The sequence below is a fragment of the Talpa occidentalis genome, unplaced genomic scaffold, assembly GCF_014898055.3.
Source record: "Talpa occidentalis isolate TD23 unplaced genomic scaffold, MPIMG_talOcc4v2.1 talOcc4.11, whole genome shotgun sequence".
Taxonomy (NCBI): Eukaryota; Metazoa; Chordata; class Mammalia; order Eulipotyphla; family Talpidae; genus Talpa; species Talpa occidentalis.
Window position 1 is genome coordinate 12,390,426 of NW_023601104.1, and position 18,258 is coordinate 12,408,683.

At 34.2% G+C, this 18,258-nt stretch overlaps 1 protein-coding gene and 1 long non-coding RNA gene across 2 annotated transcripts in view; one reads left to right on the plus strand and one right to left on the minus strand.

The window, feature by feature from the left end:
• The window catches only part of LOC119238541 (uncharacterized), a 105,975-nt gene that overhangs the window by 81,986 nt on the left and 5,731 nt on the right, over nucleotides 1-18,258 (plus strand). The window lies entirely within an intron of this gene.
• UBR1 (ubiquitin protein ligase E3 component n-recognin 1) overlaps nucleotides 1-18,258 on the minus strand; it is a 116,911-nt gene that overhangs the window by 62,381 nt on the left and 36,272 nt on the right. The window contains exons 9-22 of the mRNA XM_037502318.2: nucleotides 18,130-18,237; nucleotides 17,391-17,479; nucleotides 15,633-15,731; nucleotides 14,177-14,334; nucleotides 11,252-11,351; nucleotides 10,628-10,756; nucleotides 7,486-7,666; nucleotides 7,020-7,081; nucleotides 6,622-6,732; nucleotides 4,966-5,031; nucleotides 4,615-4,716; nucleotides 4,289-4,352; nucleotides 2,062-2,186; nucleotides 634-686 (exon numbers count right to left, since the gene is read on the minus strand). Of these exons, the coding sequence (XP_037358215.1) occupies nucleotides 634-686; nucleotides 2,062-2,186; nucleotides 4,289-4,352; nucleotides 4,615-4,716; nucleotides 4,966-5,031; nucleotides 6,622-6,732; nucleotides 7,020-7,081; nucleotides 7,486-7,666; nucleotides 10,628-10,756; nucleotides 11,252-11,351; nucleotides 14,177-14,334; nucleotides 15,633-15,731; nucleotides 17,391-17,479; nucleotides 18,130-18,237 (1,447 nt within the window). The remainder of the gene's footprint in view (nucleotides 1-633; nucleotides 687-2,061; nucleotides 2,187-4,288; nucleotides 4,353-4,614; nucleotides 4,717-4,965; nucleotides 5,032-6,621; nucleotides 6,733-7,019; nucleotides 7,082-7,485; nucleotides 7,667-10,627; nucleotides 10,757-11,251; nucleotides 11,352-14,176; nucleotides 14,335-15,632; nucleotides 15,732-17,390; nucleotides 17,480-18,129; nucleotides 18,238-18,258) is intronic.

An 18,258-nucleotide genomic window follows, 5' to 3' on the forward strand; every position in this document is an offset into this window, starting at 1 on the left:
TTAAATTATCTAAAAGCCTTAGAAGAAAAAGCATCAATATCAATAGGAACACACCATGCTTGTTTTTCACATTAGTTTTTGGTGTTTATTAAATTCTTAAGTGGAATATTTCATTGACCATCATTAGCATATATATCCTATATTTAAATTTATTTGAAACTAGCTATCTACAAATGCAATGTAGAAATACCAGTATCAATTTTTTAAATTTCAAGAATCAATCCACTTAAAATCTTATTTCCATTTTTCATATTTAAAAGAATCAAAGGTTTGCAAAAGGTTTTAATCTTACAGAGAAAAATCTAAAATTAGTATACAAAGTTTTAAAAACTACATGATGAAATCATAGCCTAGAATTGATGGGAAAGAGACTATGTATGGAAAATATTTCTTTATTTACTATCTATAGCACTTGATATAACAAATGGCTATTTTTCATTCACCTGCCAAAAAAATTTCTTCAAAAAACTAAATGCCTATTCTGTGAAATTATGTACCCATCATTCTCATTTCATCTGCACTCCATTCTTGTTCTTTGACTCAGGTAAGAACCTCAGAACTTTTCCAAAATATCCAATGTATAAAACAAAGATTGGTTTACCTCTCAGAATAAGCATATATATTATTACTTACTTGAAAGTGGCAACTTTGTTTATAACATTCTCTAAGCCAGTTTCATTATTTTCCTGTTGAAACAATAGTTTTGTCATTTTTACTTTCATATAGTGACTTTTTCTTTTCTTATTGTGAACTGAAATACATTTCAAAAGCACTCCTGAAGTACTTTGTAAACAAATGATCAATTTCCAATATAAATAAAAAAGCAGGATTATTAACTATGTCTTGAGGTACCAAATTTTTTTATTTATTTTTAATTTTTAATAATAAATTTTATTTTTATATTCCCCATACAATTTCAACCCCTCCATTCTGACCCCAATCCCTCCCCTCCATCCCCCACCCCACAAAAAGTGTCTCTGGTTCATAATTTTTGTTGATTTTCACTTTCTTATAGTTATTCAATTTCCTGGTCCCTTATTTAAGTTTTCTAGATTCCTGCTATGAGTGAAACCATCCGGTATTTTTCTTTTTCTTTCTGGCTTATTTCGCTGAGCATGATCCCTTCCAGCGCCATCCATGTTGCTGCAAATTGCATGTGTTTATCTTTTTTAAATGCTGAGTAATATTCCATGGTATATATGTATTGAGGTACCAAATTTTTAAGAGGTAAGAACTATGTATAAACTACTTAGGGAAAAAAACTCTAAGCTTCATGTGTTTAAATACACACATGGATGGTATTACCAATAGTTCAAACAAAAAGAGCTTTTCTCTCGTAGTATATTCATCACCCACATTATTTAAGCATATGCCATGTGTAATAACTCCTAAAACCAAGTTAACAAAAATTAATGGAATATACAACAAAACACAAATGTAGAGGCCTCCATGTATTTTTTTTTTTGCCCTGATTGGCCTGAATTCTTCCTTGAGCAAGAAATACTACACATAGAAAAAGCATTAGAGAGAGTAGAGATAGTAAGGTAGGCTAATTCTAGGAGGGATGCAAAATCATCAAATCTTGATGAGACCACCCAGGATTCTGAGATGCTTCTATTTAATCTCCTTGCCCTCTTTCCTTCACCTGGAGTCAGCCTTGCATTCTATGTCTAATGTTCCCCTAGCTCCCTCATCAATTTCTCTTCAAGACAGTATGCCTAATAAAATCTCAAAAGTTTTGTCTTGATATCTGTTTCTCTTAAAAAGACAGATTAACACACCACCTAACTAATCTCAATATTTCAGGAAGCCCCATCTTCCTCTGAATAAATGTTATTTTAAAATAAACAAAAAGTCAAGGAATTTCTTGCTCAAAATTTTTTCTAAATACCCAGAAGGTTTCTAAAATGTCCCCTAATGCCCAAACACTCAAAATTAGTTTATACCATTAGATGAGTGGTGCTAGTTTTATGTTGCAAAATTGCTCAACAAATTTCCCCCAAACTTTAAAGCAGCTTTCAATTACAGTGAATGCAGTAAAAGAAACAAAACTGGACTTACATTCTCAGGTAAATTTTTGGCAATGGCACTGTGTGGCATTGGTTCAATGCAAAGCAAGTGAATAATTTCTCTCATTGTGACCTCCTCTTTGGTCACATTTCCCACTCCTGGTACATAACGCTCTCCTAACACAAACAATGAAAAGAAAAAGCAAAATAACTAATTACTTTCTATTTAAATCTCTCCCTGGCAGGAGTGCTTATATGCAATAAACAGCACTAAATTAAGCCTATGAGAAAAGAACCAAAAATTATTTGGAAATGTTCCTAAATCTTAATAGCAAAAGCTTGTTTGCTGGAAGACAGAGAAAGAAAACTGAAGAACACAGGTGGTCTTCTCTTAACTTACTTATACACATAAACACATACCGAAACATAAACAAACGCATTACACAGAAGGTCCCTCAATTAAATTAGCATGTGTTTCTAATGCAAAAAACAAAGCAAATGACATTGAATGAGCAATGGCATCACTGAACAGTAATTTTTACTTCAAGATCTTCCTCAATTTTAAGTCTACTTGTCATTTAAGAACAACAAAGTAAAACTGAAAAACAAAATACTTGGAAGTACCTGTCCATAAAAACACTTTTATGACACTTTTTTAAGACAAACTGTAAGTGGCAAAACAGTAAGATGTGTCAGATGACTGGTGTTACAAAAAAGTTCACATGTTCAGGTTTCCATTTTCATCTCAATAAACTGCTGAATGGAAAGAAAATATAATTAACTGAACTATGGGAACTGCTGTCAACAGCTTCTAATGCCCATTGTCTCGAGAAGGTTTACAATACATGATCTTTTGTCATCATTGATTTTTCAATACTACAACCTATGTACAAAGTCCTATAATATCTGTAAGAGGGTGATTACAAAGACAGGAACCCCTTACTTAAGAGATTTATGAATTATACAAATAAGTCAAGAATTGACTTTTTGTTAAGTGAATTCATTTCCAACAATATTACATTTGCAAACATTCTGTAGCTATTAGTTTTTGTCACCAAAAACTATCCCTTATTCAGTGCTAGAAGGAACCTTAGAAATCACATAGGTTTTACATTTTACAAATCAGGAATTTGACACCCAAGGAATGATAATGGCATGTTCTCGATAGTTGATAGCAAGACCAAGAGATCAGATCTTGATTCTTAATCCACATCTTTTTCTATATCATATTGTTTCCTCTATGATAAAATCAAGAGATTATGTTTTTTAAAATGCTTACTCATGAAAGTAATGAGCTTATACTGAGAAATACAACAAGTATTAACTGGAAATCAAATAACATAGAAGGAAAAACCCAACAAATTTGGGGAAACCAAACAACAGTAAAATAATCACAGCAATAGTAAAACAAAACAGTACAATACTGTATTATAAATTCTTCTAATTAGAAACCCCCCTCAAGTTTTAAAATTTTATTGAAGTAAATTTTAATAAAGCATATCAATAATTTCATACATTTTAATTTGTCCATTTTCCCCCTATTAGTTCCCTAATGGAATATTCTGGACAAGAAGAGTTACCACCTAGACTATTTAAATCTCACTTAGCAATATACTCCCTGCTTATATACTTCCTGCTGAGAAAGCAGCTAGTCCAACAACTAGCCTTTTGACAAACAAGTAAAATGAACCCATATATTCAAATTTAGCTGATAGCAAGAATCCTTACTAAAAACTATTACTACAAAGCAGTGTCTCCTGTAGTTAAAGAAATAACAACAGCAAAAAGAAACAAGAGCCGGAATGAAAAGTCAAGAACTTTTACTTAGTTGGCAAAATCAAGAGAGACAAGACTATCTGTAGAGTACATAAAAGTAAAAGTATCGCTAATATTTGCACAAAATAATTGAGTAAAATGATACAGTGAAAATGATTTACTTAAACACGTTACATTGAAATTGTGTATGTGTAAAATTTTTGGCACTCATTATCTAGGTATTTTTCATGTAATTTCTAATGAGGATAATTATATCCCAGACCATGAAACAAGTCCAAATAATTGTAAATCAGGCATTGAAAAATAAGATGTAATAATTGTTCCTTTTTTTAGCTGTGCTTTTTCAAAAATGAATTTCTAAACATACCAGCTGCATTAGTCACATTAATCTATGACTAATAACCTATGCTGTACTTGGGAGTAAATGATAAATCACAATTCTTGTTAATGTTCTCTCTAAAAAGTCAGTCATGCCCATTTCAAAACATTTGTTTTAATCTTACCCACAATATAGATGAGGACTTGAAGCATTTCTTCTATTAATGTATTATACTGCTTAATCAAATCCTGTAGAATTGAAAAAGAATTAGCTACTTAAGAACCAAAAAATTTCATAAGACATACACTTCTGAATCATACTCAAAGGTCATCCCATCCAGTGTTTTCTTTCAGACAAGAGCAACAGAGATTTATAAGATGAATAATTCCCTTTTTTAAACATCAAATTTAAGAAAGTTCATAATACCCTTCACATAATAAACTCAGTAACAAATTGTTAACAGTAATAATTACTTCAGTATTAATTCACCCACCAGTTTCTTTTGCTTACCTGGTCTTTTGTGGTGATGGTCTTACTAAAAGCATCAGCAAGTTCATACCTCTGAAGTACCAGCAATAAGAACTTATTGGGATCCATTAAAGATGCGCCAATCTGTGAAGTAAAAATCCATTATCATTGCTCTTGTCTATAAAATGCAGAAATACTTGGTTTCCAATGCTCTAGTAGGATGGGCAGAACAATTATAAAGTCTACAGAAAATGATGTAATTAGCCCTTTCCATTTCCAAGATATCATTGTCAGTTTTAAAAATGTTCAAAGTTTAATTAAAGCAAAAAAAAAATCTTCTCTTATTTCAAAAAGGTTAAGATGTAGATATCCAGAAGTTATTTAAGTAGGTACCTGAAGCATGATGATATCTTTATCATACATTTCTTCTCTGCACTTAACATCTTGGTAATAAAACACCTATAAAAGATAGAACAGATGCTAAAATAATTATTTTATTTCAAAAAACTAATTCAAAGGGATCTACATATGTCTCTATTTACTGCAGCACTTTTTTTAATAGCCAAGTTATGGAAACAACCTAAGTGACCAACAACAAGGTAGTGGATTATGAAGAAGTGATACATACACATCCACATGGAATGCTACTCAGCTATTTAAAAAGTGAGCCGCTTTACCATTTCTGACAACATGGATGGAACTGGAAGGGATAATGCTGAGCGAAGGAAGATAAATACTAATGGTTTCACTTGTATGTGCATAATGAGAGACAAAACAAGAAGTCAGACAAACCCAAACCAATAACAAAACCAAGAAATCTGACTGTAGAATTGAGGCTACATGAGGTGTAGGAGGAGGCTGGATAGCAAAGTATGGAAGGTGACTAGTGGACTATGGAGGAGGACTGTGGGTGCCTTGGTGGTGGGTGTGGTGTGGTGACATATATCTAGAGTGGAGTGATCCTATACATCTGAATCATAAACAATGTTGTAAACCAATGTTACCACAACTTAACAAAGAAACATTTTATTTCAACAAAATTCTCAACAAACAATATTCTTAAATTTTCTTTAAATCAGAAATCTCAAGAACACTTCAGTGTCAAAAATATGTTGTGAGCTCTATGAATAATATTAAGGGCTTTGTGAGGAAAAAATGAAGACACATGGCATAAAAACATTTCATATATTTAAGTACATATATTATATATACACATTATATGTATGTTCGTGATTTTAGATACATATGGAAATAAAATTTTGAACTATGAGTTACTAATCTCAATATGCACAACAAAAGAAGTTCATGGGTTAAAAATACCTGCTTCAATAAAAGCAAACCAATTTCTACATATTCTACAGTCAATCATAACACCATTTTTCTCTGAAGTGGTAACTTTACAAAACCTGTTTCACTACCTTTTAAAAAAAACTTTTTTCCATGGAGACCTCCCTGATGGCACAGGGTTATTAAGTCTCAGCACCATGAAGCTATCGCCAGCCACTGCCGCCTGAGTTCAATCCCTGGTCAGGGAGCTGACCCACATGGCACAGCAGACCTCTCCTGTCTCACCCGCTGCTCCCCTCAGCAGTGTATTTCAGACAATTCACCTGCTTTGCTCCCCACTTTATCTCTGATGATTTCTCTCACCCCTGCACCTCTGGCCTGTACCCCAGTTCTTGTATGCTTAAAGAAAAATCTTTAAAAAAAAAAAAACCTATTTTCCATATTTGTTCTAAAAAAAGAAAGAAAAATTATAAAGTGGCCTTAAGTTAATATAGCTAGTAGGAAGCCTACAGGTCAAAAGTAAGGTAATTTTCAGAAAAGACGTAGGTTAATGGGCAGGTTTCTGTTGGTACTACTGGCTCATCTATCCACTCATTAGGATAAAAGTAGAAAGTGTCTATACATACTCCTAGAACTTTGATTGTTGAGCTGATATGAGAACAGAAAGCAAATACTCAGCAAAATCCAAGGATTCAAGGTAGACAAAAGAAAAAAATCAGAAACGAACACATTTATAAATGTATATAATGGACCTTGCTGTACCTGGCTAATGAGAGAAAGTCCATTTCTTCGCCACATTTCAGCAACAACCTGGGCAACCAATACCAGGCAGCGCAGAGGGTATTCCATGAGTATCTCTACTTTAAAGTCCTCCTGAAACAGTGTGAAGTTAATTTCATTATTTTTCAGAGGGCTTAGAAGTGTTTCAAAGTATGACACTAAATATTTCTCAGTTTCTCATCTACAAGATGGAAGGCTTTTCAGTAGATAATTCTAAGTCCCTGTGAATCAGATTTCTAGATGCTATATATCGATGTAAAATTACTAGATGGGAATGATTTAGATGGGTTTCAAAATATTATTTTTCTTTGCACTCACCAACCAAGAATTGTTTAGAAATAGGAAGTAAGCAAATTAAAACTTTAAATAAAGTCACTTACAAAAGGCACAAATTCATGCAGTCTTGAAACTGCGCCCAGTCTGCTTAAACGTACATGAAGACCTAACAGTTAAAAAAAAAAATGAGAAAACTGAGAAATCAAAAAACTTGTGTGATTTAAGCAGACATTGAGTTAGAAATGATACCTTAGAATTCAAAACTTTCAATTTCTAATTTTGAAACAATATTACTAAAATATTTACGATTCTACATTGTGCAAGATATGCTTATACATTATTACATAAAGATAATATGCTGCCTCTCAAGATATGTTCTGTTCAAAGTGTAATAGGGAAAACAGAAGGACAACAGAGAGTTGTGACAGTTAAGAGAGTAACAGCTCTTAACTGCAGTATCTGATCTGCGTTTGTCTGTACACACTTCAGCATAGAACCAAAACAGAAATTATTCTACTACTCTGCATATGTATGAAAAAAAGAAAATAGACACATGCAACAAACACTCACCAGCAAGAGTCCTAGAGAGTGGCAGATGTATGCTTACAAGATCCTCAGAAACTTTATAGGACTTAGTTTCCAAGGTATGACCACACAATTGTACTACTGTCTTGTTACTAGACGTGAAACCTGTACTGCACCTCATCACAGCTTTATGACATTCTTTATAAGCCACTAGTAAGAGTTCTTCCTAAAAGGAAAATAAAAATGTAAATAAATTGACAAATTATCTACTTTACCACTTCATTCAATAAGATATTTACTAAATATGAGCACAAAATTGTTCCATTAGTAGGGCTACCTCCGCAGGATCAGCAAATTAGCAGATTACAAAACAGACATACAGACACACATAAATAGACACTTACAAATTGAAAAATTGCCAGTATTATGTAAACAGTACAAACTAGTAACCTAAAGAGAACAAAAAGAAAAAAAATCACATACAATTGAGACAAGTGGGAAGAGAGACTCATAAAAGCAGTTTTAGAGTGGGGCCTAGATGAATATGTAGGATTTATTATGGGGGAAAAAATGAGAAGGTGGCATTGCTAGCAAAGATACAGAATAAACAAAACAGAGAACAGGGAGAATTATTGTTCAGACAGTATTAGAAATAAATATTAGATAAGTCGGGCCTCCCTGGTGGCGCAAGGGGTTAAGCAACGCACTATGAAGCAATCCGCAGCCTCTGCAGCACGAGTTCGATCCCCGGCTAGCCAGGGAGCAACCCACATGGCATAGCAGACCTCTCCTGTCTCGCCGGCTACTCCCCTCAGCAGTGTATTTTAGTCAATCTGCCTGTTATGTTCCCCATTCTATCCCTGGTGAGTCCTCTCACCCCCACGTCTCTGGCCTGTACCCCAGCTCTTATATGCATAAATAAATAAATTTTAAAAATTAGGTAAGTTAAGAGTTTATTTAACATCTAACATAGCGAATGCAATGTCTCTGAGACTGTACAGATAAATATAAGAATCATAATGTCGGGCCTCCCTGGTGGCGCAGCAGTTGAGCGCCGGGTTGCAAAGCTGCCCGCAGCCTCTGCAGCGCCGGTTGGATCCCCGGCCACTGGGTGAGGGTCCCACATGGCGCGCAGACCTCTCCTGCCGCCCGCTGCTCCCCTCAGCAGTGTACTTCGTCAGTCTGCCTTCTCTGCTCCCCGCTCTGACTCTGGTGAACTCTCTCACCCTCCCGCACTTCTAACTGTATCCAGTGCTTGTATAAATAAATAAATAAATAAATCTTAAAAAAAAAAAAATCATAATGTCATTAATAAAATACAGGAAGTCAAGAAGAGAAAATGCAGTTTGAAGTAGAAAAAAGTACTGACACATCAATTTAATGTATTCTGATTTTGAAATATAAGTGTAATATCTAAGCAGGAATATCTGGTGTACAAATAGAAATGTTACTAGACCTGCAAGGAAGAAAATATTGAGAAATTTTTCACTTAGTAGACAGAAAGGAATTTTTTTAAAAAGGCAATCATTGATTGAAGTGGGTAATCAATAACAGAATTATGTAATATGTAATAAGTAATAGAATAATGTAATAAGTAATAGAAAATCAGGAAAAGTTTAAAGATTAAGGTACTCAACAGAATACAATGTTGCAGATACTTTAAAGAAGATGCAGGCTTTAGGAAAGACATTTGAACCCTGATTACTAAATAGATGCTTTGAAATATTTTCTCAAAATAGGTTTTGTTAATTAGTGAGGGCAGAAGCCAGACTCCAAAGTTTTAGAAACTAACAAGTGATGACAATAAATATAGATGACTTTAGAAGATATGACGCACCTTGACCTTTCCTCCAACAATTCTGCATGTCCTCCAAATGTGAGGAGAGACCAAAAAATATGTGCTATGGCTAGTTGCCAGACAAAATCTCCCATCCTTACAGTTCTAAAAAGCTAATGTGCTAGATGAAAGTCTAGTGTCTGTGCATATGATTGCCACTCTGAACCTGTGATCTATTGCTGGTGGTGGGGCAGAAGAGCAAAGGAATAAAAGAGAATACAGTTCACAGAGGTTAAAGGCAAGTAAGGGGCTTTTATTCTTGTTGTTTTTAAGGTTAACAGGGTCCTATGTGTTAGAGGCAGAAGAAAGACAGACTGGGAAATGCCAGAGGACACAACTGAGGAAGCAAATTTCAGAAAGTAGTAATATAGTCTGGGACCAAGAGCCTCAGAAGACACATTAGTTTTAGAAAGAAAGAAAGACATAAAAAGAATGGAATCAATAGTGAAGATACAGAAAAAACTTCGTCAGGGAATTGATTATGGTGAGAGGTACAGAGAAACTGAGCAAATGAAAGAACTAAACTCATATAATGCCAATTTTCTAAAAATACAAATAAGGGGCCTCCCCTGGTGGCGCAGCGGTTGAGCGCTGGGCTGTGAAGCTGCCTGCAGCTTCTGCAGCGCCGGTTTGATCCCCGGCTGCTCCCCGGCCACCTGAGGGAGGGTCCCACATGGCGCGCAGACCTCTCCTGCCGCCCGCTGCTCCCCTCAGCAGTGTGCTTCGGTCCTTCTGCCTGCTCTGCTCCCCGCTCTGGCTCTGGTGAATTCTCTCACCCGCCCGCGCTTCTGACTGTACCCAGTGCTTGTATAAATAAATAAATAAAATAAAAAATTAAAAAAAAAAAAAAATACAAATAAGGTGATCTTCCCAAAAGGGAATCTGGGATAGGATTGAGTGTTTAAAGAGAATTACAGTTTAAAATTATTGGTTAAAGTAATACATTCATTCTATTTTGAAATTAATTTTCTTAATGGTTTGACACACAAAACAAAGCTCGTGACTGACTAAATATTTATCCCACCCATTGTTGGAATAATTAAAAAGCTATATGGTCCTAATTTCACATTATTTATATTTATCACTAAATAAAAATACATATGCAAATGTCTTTTTTTTTTTTTTAAACCTCACTATTCCCACAGATAAATGAAACTATTGTGGAGCACATTTTCCAATCAAGTGTAAAAGCTGGATTTTACCCCAAAATTTATTTTATTAAGACAAATTCAATATATGATACCCTGAAATAATAAATTTTTACATTATGGCAGTTGTAAGCTAATGGCTCTACTAATAACCATTAGAACACTTAAAAAGGCTCTGATCCTAGTGACAAATTTTACTTACATCACAAGCACACCACTCTTGGAACATAAGTAAAATATTCTTCAACTGCATTTGTATAGCAATGGCAGCCTCCCAGTCAGGATCCACTTCAATGTGTTGCCCAACCTGTCTTCTGATTTCTTCCATTCCCTACAAGAAAAGGAGGGTTAACACAGGCTCTCTGTCTTAGTTTCTCTACTGGTAAAAATTGTCAGGATTCATATTCATATATGGCTGTTAAACTACATCAGAATGCATGGGTTCAAATCCCAGCTCTGTCACTTTCTAACTGTGATCCTGGTCAAATTATTTCTAAGCTTCAATTCTTTTATGTGTAAAATAGGGATCATAATAGTAACTACCCTGTAAGATTGCTATGAGGCTCAAAAGAAATAATTCAAGAAAAGTGTTTATTACAGGATCATACGGTGTAAGCATTCAGTAAACATTAACAGTAATAGCAGTCATTAACAAGTATAGAGAAAGATCTATTAAAGCAGGATCAGTAAGGCAACATTCATATTTTATTTCTACTTTACTATATGTATTTTCTCTCAAATAAAAATCACAATTTGCTAAAAAAATAAAAGACTGGGTTTAAATTAAAAAAATAAATTTACCTAGTGATGTAAATAACTATCATACCTGCATACAGGTAAGAATCTTCAAAAAAGATCGAAAACCTTCAAGGAACTGCATTCTTAATCTTTCTGTCCATACTGTGGGCTTGCTGATCAGGATATACCTATCATTTCAAGAGACAAAGAAATATTTTACATCCTTAGAGATAATTTTAAAATTCTTCAGACTTAGACAGTGTTAATCATCAAAATTAAGGTCTCTAATTTCTTGTAATAGTTAGAAACCCTGGGTAGGACTAGAATTGTTATGCTTTATTTTAGATACAACCAGCAAAATGTGAATGCTCTATGAGGGGCAAGTATCAAAACTAGACTAACTTCTTTGTTCAGAAGTAAGTCTTATTAAGTGATCCTAGTCTGTCGCAGCTAAACAACCACAGTACAAATTTTCTAGGACTGTTCACAGGTCTTAGTCAAATTATCAGTTGAAATCCTCCCATTCTGGAGGAATTTAGATTCTATTCCAGAAATGACTAAAAGATAATAAGTATTTATGATTTCTAATTAATTTAAAAGCAAGGTTTCAGGGGAAAGTGGTGAATGAGTAAGTATGTGGGGAAAAAATAAGATCTGATCACAAATTTTCTACAACGAGAGACTGAAAAAATGCATTTCAATGAACATTTGGTTATGTTTGATTGCTGTGTTAGGCCAGGTTTTAGAGTAGGCTTTGTGGTTGCTTTTTAAGTATTCTGTGCGGCTTCAAGATGTAGTTAAAACAACATGAGTTTTAAAGATAAGTAAATAGTGCTAGGCCGAAATCCACATTCTGCCACATTCGTAGCTTTGTAATGTTAAGCAAAGATTATGTACAATATAATATGCAATGTATTGTACATACAGCAGACCACTCCTGTCTCACCCACTGCTCCCCTCAGCAGTGTATTTCAGTCGGTCTGCCTGGTCTGTTTCCCACTCTGTCTCTGGTGAATCCTCTCAGCCCCCTACATCTCTGGCCTATACCCCAGCTCTTGTATGCATAAATAATAAATAAATCTTTAAAAAAAATAACAAAGGACCTCATGAGAATAATGCATAAGAACACATGGCACAAGTAGCACAGTATCTGCTAATCATGTGGTTAAAATAAATTAATTTTCCTCTCTTGTCATTAGAGACATCTATATTTAGGTAAAGATGTAAGAGAGGAGTTGTAATCATCAGAAGAGTAGAAAAACCTTAAAGTTACCTTTCAAACCAGGGATCCTAAAATTTTAACATTAGGTATTTAGGGAAGTACATGTTCTAAATTATTCATCATCATAATAACTACAGTGATCCATAAAAATATAATTAAAAATAAGTGTTGCAGTTATGTACTACTTTTCTGGATATAAAAATAACTCAGTCACATGAATACTTCACAGTAATGAGTGCCACAGTAAAATGCTTTTACCAGTATAGTAGACCAAGAAATGGTGAACATACTATTTCACAATAAAACCTGAAGTACTGCTACTCTAAGTTTTCATGTACTTTTTGTTTGTTACGATTAATTTGTGAATCACAACAGTTACATGATGATTTACTACTGAATTCATCCACCATCTCTACTTGTAATGAAAACATAATTAAGACTTAGTGACCTTTTAAAAAAAATTACATGTCATAATCATGTTTAGAAATTGAGGAATATGAAAATGTCTCAAACCATTTTCCTCAGTAATATCAAAGATTCAATGCATAGTTCCAGAAAATACCAAATGCATTATTTATTTATTTTTTTTTTTAAAGATTTACTTTATTTATATAAGAACCAGGGTACAGGCGAGATGTGCAGGAGGGCAGACGGGGAACAGAACAGGCAGACGGACTGAAATACACTGAGGAAGGGAACAGTGGGTGACAGGAGGTCTGCCGCGCTGTGTGGGTTGCTCCAAGGCCGGCGGGGATCGAACCAGCACTGCAGAGGCTGCTGACAGCTTCACAGCGCTGCACTCAACCACCTGCGCCACCAGGGAGGCCCCAAATGCATTTTTAGATGAAACTATAGCAAAGTTTGTACACCTATTTGTTTCCACTTTTCTCTAATGTATATATCACTAGAAAAGGTGGACAAAATTAGGATGATTTTCCCCTAGGAACTAGAAATGATCTTTTTTTTTTTTAAAGATTTATTTATTTATTTATTTATACACGCACAGGGTACAGTCAGAGGCGCAGGAGGGTGAGAGAATTCACCAGAGCCAGAGCGGAGAGTAGAACAGGCAGAGTGATGAAGTACACTGCTGAGGGGAGCAGTGGGCGGCAGGAAAGGTCTGTGCGCCATGTGGGACCCTCGCTCGGTGGGGAGGAATCAAACCGGCACTGCAGAGGCTGCGGGCAGCTTTGCAACACAGCGCTCAAACGCTGTGCCACTGGGGAGGCCCGATCATTTATTTTAAATAAACTAAATGAAAAATGTTATGCTAATACTCCTTAAAAAATGAATTTTTTCAAGTTCATGATTTATTTAATAGTTGATATGTTGTAATCCTGATAATATTCACCATCAATTTCTAAAATAAATGGAAAATTATTTCCTTTTAGGTTCAATGACCCCAAATATGATCTGTCATTTGATTCTAAGTTTAGTTTAAAAGGAAATTCTCAATTCTCTTTAGAATGAAAAACTTAAAGTGCTGATGAATATCAACAACTTGGTTATATATATGAAAGAATGAGTTAAAGAAATTCACATCAATACAGTCATCTGACACTATGCACAAAGAAAGTATACAGGCCCCTCCTCAGTACCTTCTTCATTAACCTGGCTTTAAGTGAGGACCTCACTTAAAACATATATTGACATGAGATTGTAGCAGTTCTTTGTACTTGCCATCATAAAGAGACGCCTGACAAGCAAAAAGAATAGAGGTTTGTTTATAAGACAGAACAAATTAGCATATTTTTTAACAGGTACCCTCACCTTTTGACTTGTACAACTTACTTTAGATCACATATTACTGCATAGACTCTTCCCAATTTGTCCTGGCTATAACCTTGGAAGTTGAACTTATTGTTCCTGTCCAAGTACTCAGGCAACACTTCTAGCAGAGTTTCAGTAATGACAGAGATAACGTTCTGCTCTTCGATAAGATGTCGAGCCTGCAGAATATTTTAAGAATGTTGCTTTCATACTCATTATTGTATGAACTTTATTCATTTGGTCAACTTGTTAAGTCATTCTTAATAAATGTTCCATTAGTATCAAACATGAGTCCTTAGTTTCATAGAACAGCAATTTCTGATAAGCTATTTTCTAGAAGTAAGTAGAAAACACTTGTTTGGATACCCCCAAACTCACTATACAGGCTTTCTGCATAAAAATTTACCATTAGTATAACACAATTAGCAAAGAAGAAAAAACCAGATATACTTTAAGACTTCTATCATATTACTATCTATTTTTTCTGCAATTTTTCTTTTTCTTTTTTAAATATTAATTTAAAAAATTTTACATCATTGTTCATTTTTAAACAATATTTGCTTTCCCCCACCCCCTCAGGTGTAGTTCCCAAAGAGTTTCCTTCACCAATGCACCCATGCACCATCACCTCAGTCCTCTGTGCTCCTCCCTCACTCCCTCTGAGCCCTCTCCCACCCTGCAGTATGTCTCTGATTTATAATTGTCCGTTTTTGCTTTGTTGTGTTTTGTACTGTTATTATTTTTTTTTACACTGATGTCTTATTTGGTTCCCCTATATTCCTGCTATAAATGAAACCATCCGATATTTTTCTTTTTCCTTCGTGCTTATTTCACTGAGCATAATTCCTTCTAGTTCCATCCACGTTGCTGCGAATGGCATGAGTTTGTCTTTTTTGATTGCTGAGTACGTATTACTATCTTTTTTGACATTTCCCCTCACTTCTAATACTTTCTCTTTCCCTTTTCTGTGGCCTTTGAAAAGGAAAAGTAGGAATGGTTAACCAAACTGTTCAGGAAAAAACAAGAACAGGAGTACAGAAAGTAAACAGAATCTTCCACTTTCCTCTCAGGTTTACTAGCATTATCTTATGCAAATGCTTGACAGTCATACTCATTTCCTTCTTTGTTTTATCTTTATCTATCCCCACCCCTAAAAACTAAAGAAAAGCAAGAGAGAAAAAAAAATGTTTGGGTATTGAAAAGACACCACTTCTAAGTTACTCCAGAAACTGATCTGTGGGCTTCCCCTGTACGGATCTGGACTTTCAGACAAAGGCATTGTCATCATTCTGACTACCAGTCACATACACCTTGCATACCACTAACACTCACATGCAGATGTCAACAAGTGTTATTCAATTTCCCAAATGGAATTAGCCCCACAGATTCTGACATAATTTTAATTTGATTCAACACAAAAACAAAATTCTCAAAAAACAAGTTTTACTTAAATATTCCAGAAATAATCAATATATACCAGAGTAGGAACAGTAAACATCTGAACCGAAAGTGCAGTAACAGAGATACTTCTGTCATGATCATCGCTGATATAGTCTTTCTGCAATTGTTTATAATACTGAAAGATATAATAAATGGAGAATCAATTATAAAATTATTACCAAAAATTCTTAAAATCCCAGTTATCTTAACAGTTGCTGCAAATTTGTTTCTATGTATGACAAGTATTATCATTCCTAAGTTTTAAAGAGAGATATTATGAGCAACAAAAAAATAATGAGAAAAAATACAAAATATGGATTCAGCTACCTAAACCTAGCAGAATTGGAAGTGAAAAACCATTAAAACCCAAAAATCATATAAACACAGGTTAAAGTAACAGAGAATTGAAAAAATACAGTATATTCTTTCTCCTAACAGAATCTGTGGCAACCTTTAGCAGTTTATGTAGCAGGATTATATTTAAAATATTTAAAAACTGATATGGTCCAGAAAACAACTAATCAGATTCAATACAAGCTTAAACAGAAAGAAAGTGGCTGTAAATAACCTCTTAACAGCAATGATGCTTACCAGCTGAAAATCAATCCTGACATCCTGGGAAAATAAAAATAATAACAAGCCATACACCAAATATCTATTATGTGTAGGCAGCACTGGATCCTTGACCTATACACTGGAATGCCTACAATGTTTAAAAGGTAACCATGGTATTTAAAGAAAAAAAAGAGTAGGAAGAACTACTTTTGTATAAGAAAAAAAAATTCATTTTAGATCACACATATGGTCTAATATTCTATCTCCGCGAATTTTAGAAGAATAAAGTTGATATTATAAGTTATCACCATCTTTCAAGACACCAAATGTCTTAACTGCTTTTAACAACCTACTTATAAAATCCACAGAGTGCGGATAACTTTTCCCACAGTATCATTTGCCTATGACAATCATTATTTTACTCTGCTTCCATTTTATTCCATACTGGGTCTTACTTCTGACCTGTCTTAAGTTTTATAGAATGGCTTGCATCTCCAAATTAGAGGAAAATAATAAGTATTTATTAGAAACCCTTGTTTAAGGCAAAGTAGAAAGATTAAATAAAAGAATATCTGGTTTTGTATAACCCTGCAATCTAATTTAACAGACAAAAAAATATACAGTAATTAAAGGGACATGTAAGAGATCAATAAACAACATTAAACAGATGTAAGTTCTATTTTTAAGTTTTAGCCTCAAACAGGTTTAAGTGTATGTTGCTTATCTAATTTCTGCCTCCCGTTAGCAAGCATATCCGGTTCTTTTTCCCTGCCCAGCCTTTCAGCTAATTACTTCTACTCTTTTATTTACTTTTATTTTCTTACACTGTTGTTCATTTTTGTACAGTAACTGGTTTCTCCCTTCAGGTATAGATGCCATAGTTCTCCTGCCATTGTATCACCCTAGAACCATCACCATATTGCCTTGTGTTCTTCCCTCCCCTGTTTTGATCACTTCTACTCTTGTTTTAATTATACTAACAGGCAAATAATTAGGAAGGATGAATGCATGTTTAAGTGTGATAATTTCCTATTGCATTTTCTAGGCAAAAAATGTCATTTTTCACCTATCTTGTCTCCCAGACTACTATTTCCATAACACCAAATGTGAAAATAAATGAACTTCTGACAAAGAAATGAGTCATTAAATTAAAATTCTTATCTCCTTTGTTTCTATTTTTCAATTACAAAAACTGTTTTCTATTTTTATTTGTTGGTATCTATTTATAAAGAGCAATTACCTTCACAAATTCCATAGCAAAGAATTTTTTGTATTCCATCTCCATAAAAAAACTGCTGAAGATCAATTCGTGAAGGATCTTACGGGCACCTATAGATCATTTTGGAGGAAAGTTGGGGGAGTATCACCAAGGTAAAAAAAAACATTCCAGCTATTAGAAGTGGCAGAATATTATAAAAATAGTTCACATGCTAATAGACTTCAAGGACTCAAATATGAGTAGCATTTATTACATTAGTATTTAATAACTAGAATTTAAAATACACACATATATATATTGCTGTTTCCTTTTTTCTTTACCCCCTCACCACTTTATTTACTTCATTCTACCTCTCCCAACCTTCTTCATTCCTTTTCATTCTACTTCACTAAAAATTATTCCTACTCTAGACCTTTTCTTTACCATATTTTTCAATCTTTCTTTCATCTTTTACTTTTTGTTCTTCATTTAGACTTTTAAAATGAAAATTAACATAATTTTAATAATGGCATTATACATGAAAATATACATATAGACTCTTTTGTCATTGACATTGACTAAATGAGAAGGTACTTCAAATAAAAGAAAATATCCCTGCATTTTAACATGGAAGAATACATATTGCTTGGTAAACCGACCTTAAAGCATAATATCTTGTCAACCAAAACTACTGATTTAATAAACAATAGAGATTATAGCTCCACTGTAAAGTCATAGTCTTCCTTTGCATGATGGCAAGCAGCCTAAGTAAAATACCCACCTTTATAAAGTTTTGCATCCCAAAGCATTAACCTGCTTATGAGACAGGGATTCTCAGAGCCTGGTTCTTCTCTAAGGCATGCTTGGCAAAAGATCTGTCTAAAGTCACCTACAAACAAAAAAATATTCC